The sequence below is a fragment of the Pseudopodoces humilis genome, chromosome 3 (genome assembly GCF_049639895.1).
Source record: "Pseudopodoces humilis isolate 2021_Gansu_Grassland_sample_001 chromosome 3, ASM4963989v1, whole genome shotgun sequence".
NCBI classification, from domain to species: domain Eukaryota; kingdom Metazoa; phylum Chordata; class Aves; order Passeriformes; family Paridae; genus Pseudopodoces; species Pseudopodoces humilis.
Window position 1 is genome coordinate 768,406 of NC_142202.1, and position 16,169 is coordinate 784,574.

General features: G+C 57.4%; 2 protein-coding genes across 5 annotated transcripts; both read left to right on the plus strand.

Moving 5' to 3' along the window:
- The first annotated feature begins 424 nt into the window (after window positions 1-424).
- Window positions 425-8,789, plus strand: LOC102100974 (GDNF-inducible zinc finger protein 1-like). Of its 4 annotated transcripts, none has more exons than XM_088053895.1 (8): window positions 425-527; window positions 989-1,164; window positions 2,739-3,611; window positions 4,191-5,066; window positions 6,007-6,101; window positions 6,535-6,757; window positions 7,209-7,366; window positions 8,074-8,789. In XM_088053895.1, the coding sequence occupies exons 3-8, from the start codon at window positions 2,740-2,742 to the stop codon at window positions 8,298-8,300; spliced, it is 2,451 nt and encodes an 816-aa protein (XP_087910021.1). In that variant the 5' UTR covers window positions 425-527; window positions 989-1,164; window position 2,739; the 3' UTR covers window positions 8,301-8,789. The 4 variants fall into 4 exon arrangements, with proteins under 4 accessions (XP_087910021.1, XP_087910020.1, XP_014110126.2 ...); XM_088053894.1 differs by lacking the exon at window positions 425-527 and adding an exon at window positions 707-755; XM_014254651.2 differs by lacking the exon at window positions 425-527 and adding an exon at window positions 707-755 and having other exon boundaries at window positions 6,590-6,757.
- Window positions 8,785-16,101, plus strand: GZF1 (GDNF inducible zinc finger protein 1). Its single transcript, XM_014254649.2, has 6 exons — window positions 8,785-9,008; window positions 9,780-11,219; window positions 12,510-12,604; window positions 13,083-13,250; window positions 13,750-13,907; window positions 14,230-16,101. Exons 2-6 carry the CDS (start codon window positions 9,973-9,975, stop codon window positions 14,542-14,544), a joined length of 1,983 nt encoding a protein of 660 aa, XP_014110124.2. The 5' UTR covers window positions 8,785-9,008; window positions 9,780-9,972; the 3' UTR covers window positions 14,545-16,101.
- The last annotated feature ends 68 nt before the right edge of the window (window positions 16,102-16,169 follow it).

Consider the following 16,169-nt stretch of genomic DNA (forward strand, 5'->3'; position numbering starts at 1 on the left):
CGAAATAATCAGGATTGAAAACGTGGCTAACGCAGATGTCTGCCTTTCCTGATTTTTTGTTTTTTTTTTTTTTAATGGAGGAACTTATTTTACATTTCCTCAGGGAATTGCAGTCATCCAACATTTTTACAAGCTGTTAAAATGTGAAGATTAAAACCTGCATTTAAGTGAGGGGAAAAAAATAATGCTTCAAAGGAGGAATTCATCTCTGAAAAAAAGATTGGAACTACTCGGCAGCCCACTTTCAAATGATTTTATGTGATAAAAGACAGGAACATGAGACCACCAGCGGGAAGAAACAGGGAGACCCTGCACTTCTCCGAATCCCAGATTTACCCCGCTAAAGTTCACAGCTTTGTACTGGTTTTTATGAACACCTCCCTTAACTCTGGCACTGATCTCCCAGGATCCCCAGTGGATATCCCGGGATCCTCACGGATATCCCGGGATCCACACCGGGAGAGCCCGAGGAGCTGCCCCAGCGAAGCGGGCTGCATTTAAAGCACCTGAGGACGCGCATCACCGAGGTCATTTCACCTGATAAAACCCGGCTTTTTAAAAGCGCGGAAACAAACCGTTCCCAGATCGTTTCGGGAGCGCTTTTTTTTGCGGATTCGGGTCGATTTAAGGCGGGATTGGGGGGTTTTTGAGGGTTTTTTTCCCCCCGGTTTGTGGGAACGCCCTGCCCGCACTCAAGATGGCGGCGGCGCTGAGGCGCTGAGGCCGCGGCCGCCATGGCGGGAACCGGCAGCGGGGTAAGGGCGGCCCGGGGCCGGGCGGGACCCTCGGGATACAGCCCGGGAACGCCGGGAATCGCCCCCGGGAACGCCGGGAATCATTCCCGGCAGCGATCCCGGCCGCTCCTGCCCGGCGGGAAGCGATTCCTGGCTGCTGCCGGCGGCGGGAGCGCGCAGGTGACTCCCCCTGACGTCCCGGCGCTTTATGGCAAAGCCGGGATAAACATTCCCTATCCCCGCTTTCCTTGCAGCCCTTCGCAGGTGTCCGGCTCCAAATCCCGTGGCTGCACTCAAAATGCGGGAGAGGAAGGCGGCTGTGCCGGTGGCACAAGGAGCGAAGCGGAACATTGCCAGAGGATGGTGAGGGCTGCTCCTGAGGGAGCCTGGAATTCCTCGGGGGAGGAGCCTTCCCAGCGCTGTCCCGAAGGTAAAGTCCTTAGGGAGAGAGACAAGTGCTCGGCATTTAAAAAAGAAATAAAATAAACAACAACCCAAACTTCAGGACTTTTGGAGGAGTTTGGCCAGGGCTTTGCTGGAGGGAGAATGGAAATTCTCTGGAGTGTAAACAGATTTTTTTTCATAGAGCGCAAATACAGATTTTTCTGGAGCATCACTGGGGATTTTCCTGGGAGAGTTTTCTGGAGTGCAAGCTGAGTTTTTTCTGGAGCATCAGTGGGGATTTTCCAGGAGGGTAAACGGAGATTGGGGGTGGTAAATGGAGATTTGATTTTGGGTGATGAATAGGGATGCTCTGGAGCATAAATGAAGATTTTTCAGGTGGATAAAACAGAAATTTTTCCAGCAGGTAAACGGAGATTATAAAAATATACGAATATAAATATTTTCTCGGAGGTTCAGGCTGCTGTTGGGCTTTATTTTTTAAAGGAATTGTACCAATTCCAGTTGCACCGATTCCAATTCCTCATCAGGAATTCCGTACTTGAAATATGGATTGAGTTTTGCACCAGTTCTGATGCAGTTTTGACATTTCTGATGATGAAGTGTCTTCCCAAATAATCTCTTGGATTAATTACGCTTCCTGCAAATCTCGCACACCTGTGCACGTTTTTGAAGTATTTATTCCCAAATTGCCAGGGAAAAAGCTGGAAAGGAGTTACAAACAAAGCCATAAAATGGGGAGGAAATGGGGTTTTCGGTTAAACCCTTGGAGGGAGTGTTTTGGAGACTTAAGCATTCGGCAGCACTTCGGAAAACCGAAGATCAGCTTCCGAACGGGAACGGAAAATAGAAATCCCATTGGGTTTTTTTCCTGAAGGAAAACATGGTGGGAATTGATGGATTTGTGGAAAGATGCTTCAGTTGCTGGTGGGGGGCGGTGTGTTAATCCAGAAGCAGCTGAACTCGGAGATGATCCTGGAACTTATCTCTCCCATCGGGCTCCATGTCAGGTCCTGGTGTCAGAGGAGCTCCCGCGGGAGCGCGGATCGGGATCTTATCGCAGGCGGGAATCTGGCAAAGGAGCGGCAGGGAATTAGCAGGTGCTGCTCTCATTGATTTCTCTAAGCACTGCACACAACCCGGGATTTCCTGCTGGAAACCACGGAGGCAGCAGAAGGGCTGGAAGCTCCTGTGGATTTTGGAGCCGAACCTCTGGATCTGCACGGCTGCCGGTGGGCCGGGGTTGTGTCTCCAGGTGGGAACGGCTGGCAGGTGTTGGGTCGGGAGCGTTGCGGAGATCCCTGCTGGCCGTGGGAATTGCCCGGTAGGAATGCGGATGTGAGCGATCCTTTTCCGACAGAATACAGGCAACGCTCTTGTGCCGGCGTTCCCTCAATTTCCTGCTCCTGGGAGATGGTTTAGTTCAGGTGCTGGTGGTCCATCCAAGCTTGGAGGTCTCTTCCGACCCCAGAGGTTCTACAATTCCACCCCTGCGGGGTGAGCAAGGAATGAGGGCGTGGAATTCCGCTGGGCTTTCCCTGCCAGACTTGAGTGGAGGGATAGGAAAAATCATTCCAGCGTTTCTCTGTTTCCTTCTGGCAGGATGGAGAAGAGGAAAATCCTGATGAAGTCCAAGGTTGCTGCTCCCAACCTCCTGAGGGCTCTGCATTCCCTGTACCGGCTCGGGCACCTCTGCGACGTGACGGTCCTCACCCAGCACCTGGGAATTCAGGAGGAATTCCTGGCTCACAAAGCCGTCCTGGCAGCTTCCAGCAACTACTTCAGGGGGCTTTTCCTGCACCAGGAGACGCTGGACGCCCAGAAGTGCACGGTGACCCTGCAGGACATCTACACCGAGGAGTTCACCTCCTTCCTGGAGTTCGTCTACACGGCAGAGGTGGAGATCGAGGCGGGAAAGCTCCAGCGGATGAAGGAAATAGCGGAAAGGCTGGAATGCAAGGATTTGCTGGACATCTGTGAAGAAGTGAAGGCAGAGGGCAGGAAGGGCTTGGATTTGAGCCTCCGCCTGAAGGGGCGGAGGGGTGAGAACGGGGGATCGCAGTGGCCTGGCATCCAGCAGGAGGAGAACCCCAGGAACTCCGCCCAGGTCGTGGCAATTCCCATGCAGAGGAAACTTTGGGATAGGCAGAAGCATCAGGAGCTGCTGCCGGAGCTCATGGGAGGCCAGGCGGGAGGCCTGGAGCGGGAGGCCGCAGCTTTCCCAGCCCCCAAATCCAGGCCGGCAAAGCTGCCCAAGTGCAACGAGACGCGTTCCCCATCGGGACTGGGTGTGGCCGTCAGCAGCCTGGAACACCAGGATGGCCGTTCCCTGGGCGAGGGGCAGGAGCGGAAGCGGGAATGCCAGGCGTGTCCCTACTGCGACGAGGCCATCGGCTCCGAGCGCGGCCGGACGCGCGGCGGGGACGGGCCCTACCGGGGCTTCGCCCACGGGGCCGCCTGCACCTCCCACCTCAGGTACGGAACTGCCGGGAATGCGCTGCCCAGGGATCCCGGGATAAAGCATTCCTGGAGTCCTCCCTGCCTTCGTTCCGGGATTCCTTGGATCTGACTCGGAGCGGGTTGAAATGGGAATTTTTCTCTTGGCTGCGCGGTGTGGATGACTGGATTGGGGTCTCCCAGATGGGGAATTCAGGGAATTTCCTGTTGGATTGTGCAACTGGAGTTCTTTGTAATCCCCAGATTTGGGGTTATAAATAGGAATTTTGTGTCTCTCTCTGAGCATTTAATCCCTGTTTCCTTTGGTTTAAATCCGTAATTTCACGGCCTGGGAAGAAAAGTCCATCCTGCGTTCCTGCTGAGGTGAAAAACGCAGACCTTAATGAACTGAGGCATTTTAATTGTCCTCAGTTATCCAGTCCAACTCTTCCCAAACTCCCCCTATTTGTAGGCTTTCCAAACATGCTGCGAATTTCTTAAACGGCGCAAGGAACAATTCGAAGGAACGGACTCTTCCCCCAAGGCCCGAGTTGAAACAATTAAACAGTGAATGAGTTTCAGATAAATTTAATTGAAGTTGTGCTCCGTTTTTAACAGGAAAATCCATGAGTCTGGGCAAGAGAGGAAACTCCTGCCTGTCTACTGGATGGTGGTTCCACCTCCACACGGCCCAAACCCCACAAGCCGTAGCAGAGATCCCGACGGAGAGACTCGGGATGGGACACCGGAAACCTCGGGGCGCGAGGAAGACCCCGGGAATTCCTCCGTTGCTGAAGCAGAAAGGAGCAAGGAGCAAGAGGAATCCCAGGAAGCTGAAGGAGGGAATGAAGATGAAGGTGGAATGAGTGTGAAGGGCGAGGAGCAGGGAGAATACGACGCGGGATACTCGGAAGTTGAAGGAAGCAGAGACAACAAGGAATGTCACCAGGAGGAGGAGGAGGAGGAGGAGGAGGAGGAGGAGGAAGCCTCAACAGAGAAGGACAGCAGCGAACCCGAAGCGGGGTTCAAGCTAAAGAAGGCCGGTAAAAGCGTGGCCAACAAGAAATCCCTGTGCGTGATCCAGTGCGACAAGTGCCAGGAGCAGTTTGTTTCCCGGAAGCAGTACGTGGATCACTGCCGGGACGCGCACCAGAGCCTGCCCGGCAAGGCCTACCACTGCGAGCTGTGCGGCAAGGCCTTCGCCAGCTCCACCAGCTGCAAGGAGCACCGCGCCTGCGTGCACAGCGAGGAGAGGAGGTTCTCCTGCGGCCTCTGCCAGGCCACCTTCAAGAGGAAGCGGGATGTGAGGAGCCATTCCGTGCGGAAGCACGAGGGCAGGGCCAAGCGGCCGCTGTGCTCCGTGTGCGGCAAGATGCTGAGCTCCCGCACGGCGCTGGTGCTGCACATGCGGACGCACACCGGCGAGAAGCCCTACGAGTGCGCCGTGTGTCGCTCCAGGTTTGCTCAGCCGTCCCAGCTCAAGATCCATACCAGGTCAGACTCCAGCCGTGCCCCTTGCTTGCCCCTTAGAGCAGGAACGCCGGGATATCGGGTTCGGTGGGATCCGTGATGAATCCCCCTTTAGGCGAAGGCTTTGGCTCCCTGCCGTGTTTCCCGCGGTCGGGGTTTCGACACGGATGCCCCGGCCAAACTTGCAAGGAATGTCCGTCATTCGGGACAGGCTCTAAAATCCCACGCCGGCCCTCGGTGACGAAGAGAGAGTCAGGGATCCTGGATCAGCGGGTCCTGGAGCAAGGGATTGCCATGGGATTTCATCTCCGTGCGCAGCTCCAGATCCGCGCCGCTCGGCTGCAGCTTGACGGGAGGAGCTGCTCCCTGGTGGTGGTGTCTGCGTGGATGTGTCCTCTCCCAGGAGAGGGTGAATCATCCCGTGGAATTCCCCCTCTTCGGAGCAAGAGTGATGACAATCCTTTGTCCTGACGGCTCAGAATCAGGAATGATTTTGGATGTCGTCCTGTTTGGGTTGGAATAAGTTAAGACCAAACACTGAGGCTCAGATTTTTCTGATTCTCTGTCACTTTCTGTCGTTTTCCCTTCTTTCCCCTTTCCCATGCTCTGAGCTGCCTGGGGAGGAAAAAAAAAAAAAAAAAAAGGTGGATTTTGTAGGGCCTAAAAGTGAGGAAAAGGTAAATTTTAAGTGGGGATTTTAAATTTTAAAAGGTAAATTTAAATGGGGAATTTTAAATTTTAAAAGGTAAATTTAAATAGGGGAATTTTAAATTTTAAAAGGTGAGTTTTAAATTTTAAAAGGTAAATTTTAAATGTGAATTTTACTCCTGGAGACACTCTGTTTTTTGAGGGAGCAGAATTTCCTTTTCCCACTACATTTCAAACCCAAACGTCGTTTCAGGCCCAGCATTTTAGGGATCAAGACCTAATTAATCCCTAATCACCGGTGTTTTGTCTCCATTAGATCCCACACCGGGGAGAAGCCCTACATTTGTGAGGACTGCGGCGCTTCCTTTGCCGACAGAGGAAAACTCACCGGCCACAAAAGGACACACACAGGTGGGAATTAAATATTCCAGCTGGTTTCCGCACCCCTTTCCTGTTTTATTGCTGAGATATGAAAGAAATGCTCCCTTTTTTGTAACTCCTGGAAGAGTATCCAAGTACCAGGAAGGAATTCATAGGGATAGAAGGACTTGTAGCCTGGAGAAGAGGAGGGACTTTGTTGCTTTCCGCAATACCCTGAGAGGAGCCGGGGGGGATTTGGGCTCTGCTCCCAAGGACCGAGGGATAGGATGAGAGGAACGTCCTCAAGTGGCGCCAGGGGAGGCTATCGGGAAGGAATCCCTCATGGAAAGGGTTCTCAGGGTTGGAATGGGATGGAGTCCCCATGCCTGAGTGTGCCCGGGGACGCTGCCGGGGCCGGGATCGGGCACAGGTCGGACTCGATGACCTCGGAGCCCTTTTCCAGCCTGGGCTCTGGGATTTGCAGGCCGACTCCTACGGATAAATCCCCCTGGGAGAATTCCCGGTTTCTCTTCCCTCAGGAGAGCGGCTCTTCGGGTGCGACGTGTGCGGGAAGCACTTTGCCACCAACGAGTACCTCAAGTGCCACAAGCGCTGCCACCTGGGAGCCAAACCCTACAGCTGCCAGGTCTGCGGGAAAACCTTCGGCCTCAGAGCCTCCCTGGCCCAGCACAGCAACGTCCACGCAGGTAATTCCCAGGCTGGAAAAGGGATTCTGCCTTTGTGCTGCTTCCCGCTGGGGGTGGGATCCCAGAACCACTGAGCTTGGGAAAGGGCTCCGAGGACGTCGGGTCCGAGCTGTGCCCCATCCCCCCAGCTCGTCACCGAGTGCCACATCCAGGCATTCCTTGGATTCCAAGGAGGGGAATTCCATCGGGAAGCGGGGCTCATCCTGACCCCGGCTCACGGGAGCCGTGCGCGGTACCCTGAACAAACCCCGAGGCCCGGATTGTGCGGCTGAAGGAATCTGGGGGCGGAGGTCGGCCGCGGCCTCGGCGGGCATTGAGGAACATTTCCCACGGAATGGTTGGGATTGGGAGGCGCCTCAGGGCTCATCCCATCCCACCCCCTGGCACGGACACCCCCCGGCTCTCCCAGCCGGCTCCGAGGAGCCGCTCCTAACGGGGTGGTTGTTCCCAGAGAGGCGTCCCTATTTCTGCGAGCAGTGCGGCAAGGCCTTCACGCAGCCGGGAGCTCTGCGGCGCCACCAGCGCATCCACACCGGAGAGAAGCCCTACAAGTGCCGGGCCTGCGACAGAACCTTCACCGACATGTCCACCCTGCGCCGGCACGCGGCGGTACGGCATCCCACGGGAGCTTCCCGCTCCTCCCTGCCGGCATTCCCCATCCCAGCGGGAATTCCCGGCCCTCGGGAGCTTCGGGGCAGGGCGGGGAGCCGCCGCCTTGACACCTATTCCTGAAGTTTGTGGGGTTTTTCCTCCTCCCTGCCGCTGCTGGCTGCCAATCCAGTCCGTTCCCAGTCCTAGGGGGAGGGTGGCCATCCCTGGAAGTGACGGCACTTTCTCTCCCAGATCTTTTCCTAAAAGACTCCGTGGGAAGGTGTGAGGAAGGGCTCGGGATTTGAGGTTGTTTTTTAGGGATGAACAGCAGAGTCCCCGCTGCTTTAACCCTCACTGCGGCCCCGTGCCGCAGGAATTCACACATTCCCAGCTCAGGAAAACGCCGAGCTCGGCTCTTCCCAGACACCTCCGGGTCCTGGAAGTGACAGCAAAGACAGAACGGGAGGTTCCCTTCCAGCTCCCAAGTCAGACTTTTGCCCGTGTGCCGAAATTCCAGCTGGCTTCTGGAAGCATTCCATGGCAGCAGAGCCAGAAATCCGGCACGGAGCTGGCAAAAGAGCCTCGTTCGTGTTTGAGCTGGGACTTGGAGCGCAGGATCCTGGCGCTATCCCAAAATTGCTGGATTTAGCTCGGGATGAAGTCAAATATTTGGCAGATAAAGATCAGATCCCTTTTCCCGCCCCGCTCCCTTTTTTCCCCCCCAGATCCACGACCGCAACGCTCACTGGAGGAGCTTCTTGATCGACCTCACACAGAAAAAACACCACAACTGGTCCAAGATCGAGACTTTGGCGGAGGCGCAGCCGGGACGGGATCCCACGCCGGGAATTTGCTCGCTGGACCACGGGCAACTTCACAAACCACAAAGGGCCAAAGCAGCAGCAGCGGCAGCAGGCGTGAGCCCCGGGCCTGGGGACAGCGGCGGCGCTGAGCCCTCCCTTTTGTACTTATAAACTCCTTTTTAGCCCCAAAACGGGCGCTTCGAGGTGGGAACTCTCCTTTGGGATGCAGGGAGCCGTTCCCAGCGCTCGGTGTGACCTCGGGAGCGGCAGCGTTACAGGTGCTGAAGGGGTAATTTAGGTAATTTAGGTAATTTATCCTCCTCGGGAGGGTTTTTATTCCACGGAAACCTTTGCAGCCGTCCGGAGGTTTGTGTTTTTCCCCGAAGCTGTGGGAGCATCCCACTATGAGTGGGCGGGGCGGGGTGTGTGTTTACGGGCCGCTGTAAATCACCAGTTCCTCCTTTAATAAAGCTGTCAGTGCCGCCCAGCCCGGCCCTCCTTCATTCTCCCGGACTGCCCCGGCAAAAACGCCGGGATTTGGGAATGCCGGGGCGGGAGAAGGCCGCGTTGCCGAGCAACGCCCGGCGCGTTTCGTGGCGTCACTTCCGGCGCGCCGCCGCCCGGCCCGGGGTCGTGGCGCGTCAGCGCTTCCGGCCGCGCCCGGGGCTGAGCGGGAGCAGCGACCGGGAACGGAACGGGAACGGAGTGGGAACGGAACGGGAACCCAGCGGGAACCGAGCGGGGACGGAGCGGGAACGGAGTGGGAACGGAAGGGGAACCCAGCGGGAACCGAGCGGGGACGGAGCGGGAACCGAGCGGGAACGGAGTGGGAACGGAACGGGAACCGAGCGGGAACCGTGAGTGCGGGAGCCACGGCGGGCTGGCCCCCACCCGCCTCATTTCCCCCTCATTCCTCCCCACTCCGCCTCTTTTCCCCCTTTTCCCCCCCCTTCTTTTCCCCTCCTTTTTCTCCTCCTCCCCCTTCCCCTCCCCGTTGTCTCCCGTTCCTCTCCCGTTTTCCCCCCGCCTTTCCCCCGCGGCAGCATTCCCAGGGATCCAGGGGGTTGGAAGTGGGCGCTGTGGGAAACGGCCGGGATGGGAATTGGAGCTTGTGCAGCAGCACGAGGAGGAGCTAAGAGAAATGGGTTTTCTCGGGGTAAAAGATGATTTGGTGTGGCTTAATGTGGTTTATGGAGCATTGGGTGAGACACGGCTGAATTCCTGGGACACGGGAAGAAATCCCTGGGGCTCCGGTAGGAACAGGGTGGGGCTCAGCAGATTCCTCGGAGCAGCTTTAAATCCACAGAAACCTGGTTTGTTCTGGGGTCGGACATTTGGGAACGGCGCCCCAAAACTTCCGCCCCTTTACAAAGCTGGGAGCAGCTTCTGACATTCCCGGGAAATGGGGGGCTGGAAAAGGGCCTTGGGAACGAGCAGGCCCCGAGTCCTTCCGGAGGAGCTGCCGTTATCCGTGGGGTTTTCGGTGCGTGGACGCGGTTATCCGTCACGGAAGAGCTCGGGATCGTACGGGGGAAGCGTTTCCAGGCGGTTCCTTTAGGGTTGCCCCGTTACCTTGTGCTTAGTCTTGCCTTCCTTTTATTGCCTGCTGCCTCGTTCCTTAATTCCAGGTGCCTTCGCTCGGATCCGGCTCCGCTCCATCCCTGTCCCAGGGTTTCCTGGCAAATCAGGCTTGGCGTTGAAGCTCTCGTGGGCTTCCAGCTCGGTGGCCGCGCCGAGGAGCCGGAGATGGCTCCGAGGTGGGCGTGAAGGACCTGGGAGCTCCTCGGATCCCCACGGAGCCGCGGCGGCGTTCCCGGGAAGATGGAGAGCAATCCGGTGCTGCTGGAATCCAAGTCGTCCCCGCTGAACCTCCTGCACGAGATGCAGCAGCTGCGGCTGCTGGGCCACCTGTGCGACGTGACGGTCAGCGTGGAGTACCAGGGCGTGCGCGCCGAGTTCCCGGCGCACAAGGCCGTGCTGGCCGCCACCAGCAAGTTCTTCAAGGAGGTGTTCCTCAACGAGAAGGCGGCCGACGGCCCCCGCAGCAACGTCTTCCTCAACGAGGTGCAGGTGGCCGACTTCGCCTCCTTCCTGGAGTTCGTCTACACGGCGCGCGTGGAGGTGGAGGAGGACAGGGTGCAGCGCATGCTGGAGATCGCCGAGAAGCTCAAGTGCCTGGACCTCTCCGAGACCTGCTTCCAGCTGAAGAGGCAGATGCTGGAATCCGTGCTGCTGGAGCTGCAGAGCTTCTCGGAGTCGCAGAGCCCCGAGGGGGGGAGCGCGGCCGAGGCCAAGCGGGAGCCCCCGGAGCCGCCCGCGGCCGAGGGGCCGGCCGCCAAAGCCAAGGAGAAGGCGGACAGAAAGAAGGAAGCGCTGAAGGCTCCGTACGCCAAGATCCGCAGGGCGAGCGGGCGGCTGGCCGGCAGGAAGGTGTTCGTGGAGATCCCCAAGAAGAAATACACCCGCAGGCTGCGGGAGCAGCAGCGCGACGCCGCCGCCGCCGCCGAGCGGGAAGAGCCGCCCCAGGGCGAGGAGGGGCAGTGCAAGCAGGAGGAGAGCTCCGGGGAAACCGGGGCCGCCCGCCCGGAAAACCCGGCGGAAGGCGGCGAGGGGGACAGGAAGAAGCAGCGCGGCGGCGGCGGCGGCGGGGGCTTCAAGTGCGGCACGTGCCAGAAGGAGTTCCTGTACGAGAAGAGCTTCCTGAAGCACGTGCAGCAGAGCCACGGGGCGGCGGCGGCGCCCGAGTTCCGCTGCGAGACGTGCGCGCAGACCTTCGCCAACCGCTGCAACCTGCGCAGCCACCAGCGGCACGTGCACAGCAGCGAGCGCCGCTTCCCCTGCGAGCTGTGCGCCAAGCGCTTCAAGCGCGGCAAGGACGTGCGGCGCCACGTGCTGCAGGTGCACGAGGGCGGCGCCGAGCGGCACCAGTGCCAGCAGTGCGGCAAGGCGCTCAGCTCCAGGACCGCCCTGCGCCTGCACGAGAGGACGCACACGGGACACAAGCCCTACGGCTGCCCCGAGTGCCAGGCCAAGTTCTCGCAGCCTTCCGCGCTCAAAACGCACATGAGGTACGGGAGAGGCGCCGGCCTGGGCGTGGGGCTGCACAAATCCCCGGTTCCATGTGGGGTATGCTCCTTGGGGCTGCACAAATCCCCGGTTCCATGTGGGGTATGCTCCTTGGGGCTGCACAAATCCCCGGTTCCATGTGGGGTATGCTCCTTGGGGCTGCACAAATCCCCGGTTCCATGTGGGATTCAGCCTTCAGGGTCTCCCAAATCCCTGGTTTCTCTTTCAGGGCCTCCCAAATCCCTGTTTCCATGTGGGATTCAGTCCCCAGGGCTTCCCAAATCCCTCTTTTCTCCTCATGTGGAAGTTCAGCCCTCAGGGCCTCCCAAATCCATTTTTATATGGGGGTTCAGCCCTCAGGGCTGCCCAAATCCCTGTTTCCATGTGGAGGTTCAGCCTTTAAAGCCTCTCAGATTCCTGTTTTCTCTTTCAGGGCCTCCCAAATCCCTGATTTCTCTTTCAGGGCCCCTCAAATCCCAGTTTTCTCTTTCAGGGTCCCCCAGATCCCTGATTTCTCTTTCAGGGCCCCCCAAATCCCTGTTTCCATGTGGAGGTTCAGCCTTTAAAGCCTCTCAGATTCCTGTTTTCTCTTTCAGGGCCCCTCAAATCCCAGTTTTCTCTTTCAGGGCCCCTCAAATCCCAGTTTTCTCTTTCAGGGCCCCCCCAAATCCCAGTTTTCATGTGGGCAGAGGAGGGGGTGGCGCGTCCCCCATGACTCCCACACGGAGCCGCTGGGTTTTTATCTGTCCCAGGGTGTTTTTATGAGGGAAAAATATCAACCCTGAGGGACTTTAACCTGATTTTGGCAGTATTTTATCTACCTCAGGGCCTTCTGATAAGGGAAAGATCAACCCTGAGGGGTTTTAACCTGAATTTATCCATTTGATCTTTGTGACGGGATTTTTATCAGGGAAAAAATCATCTCTGAGGGGGTTAACGTGATTTTATCCTTAATTTTATCTGTCTTGGGCCAGAGACATTTTTATGAGGGGGGGGAAAAAAAATCCTCTCTGAGGGGTTAAACCTGTTTTTTGTTTTTGTTTTTTTTCCTGTTCCCAGAGGCCTTTCAGGAATTTTGGATTCTGGGAACTCAACGCTGCCTTAGTTTGGGTGAGGTGGCAGCCGGTGGTGGGAATTCCTCATCCTTTGGGATCTGTTGTGCCAGGTGGATGTGCCTCTCCAGGAAAAGCAGCCATCCCTGAGAGGCTTTCCCTCACATCCCAAAGGATTGGGCAGCCAGGGAATGGGGGAAAGGTTCTCCCTGGAGTTTGAAGATCCCTTTTTCCTTGCAGGATCCACACGGGGGAGAAGCCCTTTGTGTGCGATGAGTGCGGGGCGCGCTTCACCCAGAACCACATGCTCATCTACCACCGGCGCTGCCACACAGGTGAGCCCGGAAAAGTGGGAAAATCCAACCCCAGACGTTCCAGGGAAACCGCTGCCCTCAGGGAATGCTGCTCTTAATCTGCGTTTTTAGGGCTCAAACGAGATCCTGTCGTCTCCTCGGTGGGATGTGCCTGAGGAAGGTTCCCCAGGTGGTTTTGAGCTGAGGGAGGGTTGGGTTAAATTGGATTTTTTGGGGGAGAAACCCCTCCCTGTGGCAGTGGTGAGGTGCTGGAACGGTCTTCCCAAAGAAGCTGTGGATTCCCCATCCCTGGAAGTGTTCCAGGCCAGGTTGGGAGTGGCCGGTGGGACGGGGGAAGGCGTCCCTGCCCGTGGAGCGGTTTGGAACCGGCTGACCTTGAAAAGACCCCACAGTGAGGACACGCCCCGGAATTTCTCCGGGATTTTTTTAGGAGCATTCCCAAAGCTCTGCTGCTTTCATCCTCCTTTCCCCCCACCCTTTTTTTTTTTTTTTTTTTTAGGGGAAAGGCCTTTCATGTGTGAGACCTGTGGGAAGAGCTTTGCCTCCAAGGAATACTTGAAACACCACAACCGGATCCACACGGGATCCAAGCCCTTCAAGTGTGAGGTTTGCTTCCGGACCTTTGCCCAGCGGAATTCCCTCTACCAGCACATCAAGGTCCACACAGGTAGGCTGTGCCCCTTTTCTTGGACACGCAGACCCCTCAGCGCTCCAATATTCCAGCGAGGAATTCTCAGCCAGGCTTTCCCCCGCCGGGGCACCGCTCCACGTGTCGTGTTCTCCCCTTCTCCCACTGGTCCCGAGGGACAGCGTTCCCTGGGGTGCTTCCACAGGCCGTGGAGGTACCTCGGTGATCTGCCAGGATCGTGGGGGACCCAGGGTTTAGCTCCCGAGGTTTATCCAGGGAAGGGGGAAAACGGGATCAGTTTCCTCCCAGCGGGGAGTTTGCGGTGTGCTGGGAGCGATCCCGGGGCTGGGAACAGCGGGACAGTGAATAAGGGGGAGGAATACTTGGATTCTGGGCAGGACTCGGGTCTCCAGTGGAAAAATCCCTGGGAAATCCATGGCAAAAGGCAGCAGGGCTTTGTGGGGCTGGGAGGATGGAGAGGGCAGGACGTTTTCCCTGGGCCGGCGTTCCCAGCCCGTGTCCCGTGGCGCGTTCCCAGGGGAGCGGCCGTACTGCTGCGACCAGTGCGGGAAGCAGTTCACGCAGCTGAACGCGCTGCAGCGGCACCACCGCATCCACACCGGCGAGAAACCCTTCATGTGCAACGCCTGCGGCAGGACCTTCACCGACAAATCCACGCTGCGCCGCCACACCTCGGTACTGCCAGGGACGGCGGGAGGGAGCCGGGTTTCATCCTCCTTTCCCCACCCTTTGTTTTGGGGGAGGTTGGGAAGGCTCTGCCGCGGTTTGGCCGGGGGAAGCTGCGGGTGCTGGATCCCTGGAATTGCTCAGAAGGAGCTTGGACGTGGAGCAGCAGGGAGGGGGGAGGTTTCCCTGCCCGTGGCGCTGTCCTTCCAACCCAACCCATTCCACAGCCCCAAAAACCTTCCCTACCGACGCCGAACGCGAGCTTGATCCAAACTTTTCCCGGGCACCTCATCCCCAGCCTGCTCTCTCTCTGCCGGTTATCCCTTTGCAGATCCACGATAAGAACACCCCCTGGAAATCCTTCCTCGTCATCGTGGAAGGAGCCGCCAAGAACGACGAGGGGCACAAAACGGAGCTTCCCGACGAGGAATACGAGGTGTCCCCCAAAATCCCGGACAAGCTGCTGGCCTTCCCAGAGAACAGCCCCTACCAGAGCCTGGCAGCGGTGCCGGGAAGCGGGAATTCCAGCACGGAGCGGAAGGGCTCCGGAGCGCAGGAATCCCTGCTGGGAGAACTCACCGTGCTGCACGCGCAGACGGACTCCGGGCAGCCCCAGCTCTGTTCAGCCCTGGTGAACATGGAATGATTCGGGATTGCCTCCCGCTCCTTAGGCTGCAGCCCTTGGACAGTCCCGGGCCTGAGGGAGGCCGGTGGCGGGAAGCTGGGAAAGAGCGGATTTCCAGCTTTCCTCTGGACATTCCTTCCCCAGCTCCATCTCCTGGAGGTCGGGCAAGGTGGCACCGCACCAGGGAACGTGTGGGAGTGGATTCCCCGGGAATTCAGGTAGCTCGGTGGTGCAGGTGTGTTTTCCAGGGAATTCGATGCCACGTGGACAATCAGGAGAAGCGATGTTTCTCCCTGACATTCGCTGTGTTTTCCCCAGTGGAATTCCATCCAGGAAAAGTCTGGCTGCATTTGCTCTTCAGGAAATGTTGGTTTCTCTCTGCTTTTGCCAAAGATCCCAAAGAGTGGGAGCGGCTTTGGAGTTCCATTCCAGGAGGTTGGAGTCTCTGAGCAGCAAAACAGGGCAGGTGGCAGCCAAGTGCTACTTCCATGGTTTTACAATTCCATGGAAACTGGAGCAGTCTGGCACTTGGATCCTGCCAGTTCTCACCTTCCAGCTGCTCCCAGGGAATCGGGCACTTAGGAGGCCTGAACATCCCCTGGAATAAAGTCTGGGAAAAGGAGCTGTGCTGGGAAGGGCTCGGCTCAGAGGCTTTTCCTGCTCCTTTTTAGTGGAATGGGATTTGGGGGGATTTCCCCAGGGCAGGGGAGGAGCCTTGGGAGCCTTGTCCAGCTGGGCCCGCTCCCATTTTTTCGGAGCAGCGAGTCCCTGCTGCGGTTTAACGCTCCAAACCTCGGGATGGGCTTCCCAGAGGAAAAACCCGCAGCTTTTCCCATTCCTTTTCCCACTCCTTTGCCTGTTCCCGTGGTATTCCCCCAGCGATTCCTCAGTGAAGCTGTGAGCAGAACTTTGGGAAAGGGAAGCACAATCCAGCCCGGTGAGACCCAGCAATAAAGGAACCCCCCCCACCTGTGGCACAGAGCTGGTTTTTGGGATAAAGGGATGGCGGAGGCGTTCCCAGGGAATTCTTAAGCGAGAAAAAAAGGGAATTTTTGTACCAGAGGACATTTCCAAGGGGTTATATTTGAGATACTTATTCTTCCTGCTGGAGCTCAGTCATTCCCAGTGGAAGGAAAGGGGTTGTAAGAATAGTTAAAGGCTGAGCACTCGGATCTGGAGCCGGGGAATGTTTGGTATTCCGGGAACACAGGGAAGCGAGTAACTTGTTTGAGCTGTTCCTATTAAAATACGGAATATGGAGACCTCATCCGGTGACTCAGTCGCGTCCAGTGGGACACTCTGGGATATGGAGAGGCTTGGGAAGTTCACCTGGAGAAGAGGAGGTTCCCTGGAAACCTCAGCAGGAAAAGCGGGAGGGATTCTTCGGCAGGAATCGCAGTGACAGGACAAGAGGCAGGGAATGGCTTCCCAGGGACAGAGGGACAATTCAGCTGGGATGTTGGGAAGGAATCCATCCCTGGCAGCGTTCCAGGGGCTTGGAGCAAGCCGGGATGGTGGAAGGTGTCCCTGGATGAGCTTCAAGGTCCCTTCCCACCCGAACCATTCCAAAGAGGAATGGAAGGAATGACGGCCCCTCCCAGCCGCCATCGTCCCACCACGCTCCAGCCTCAGGAGTTTTCCGGAAG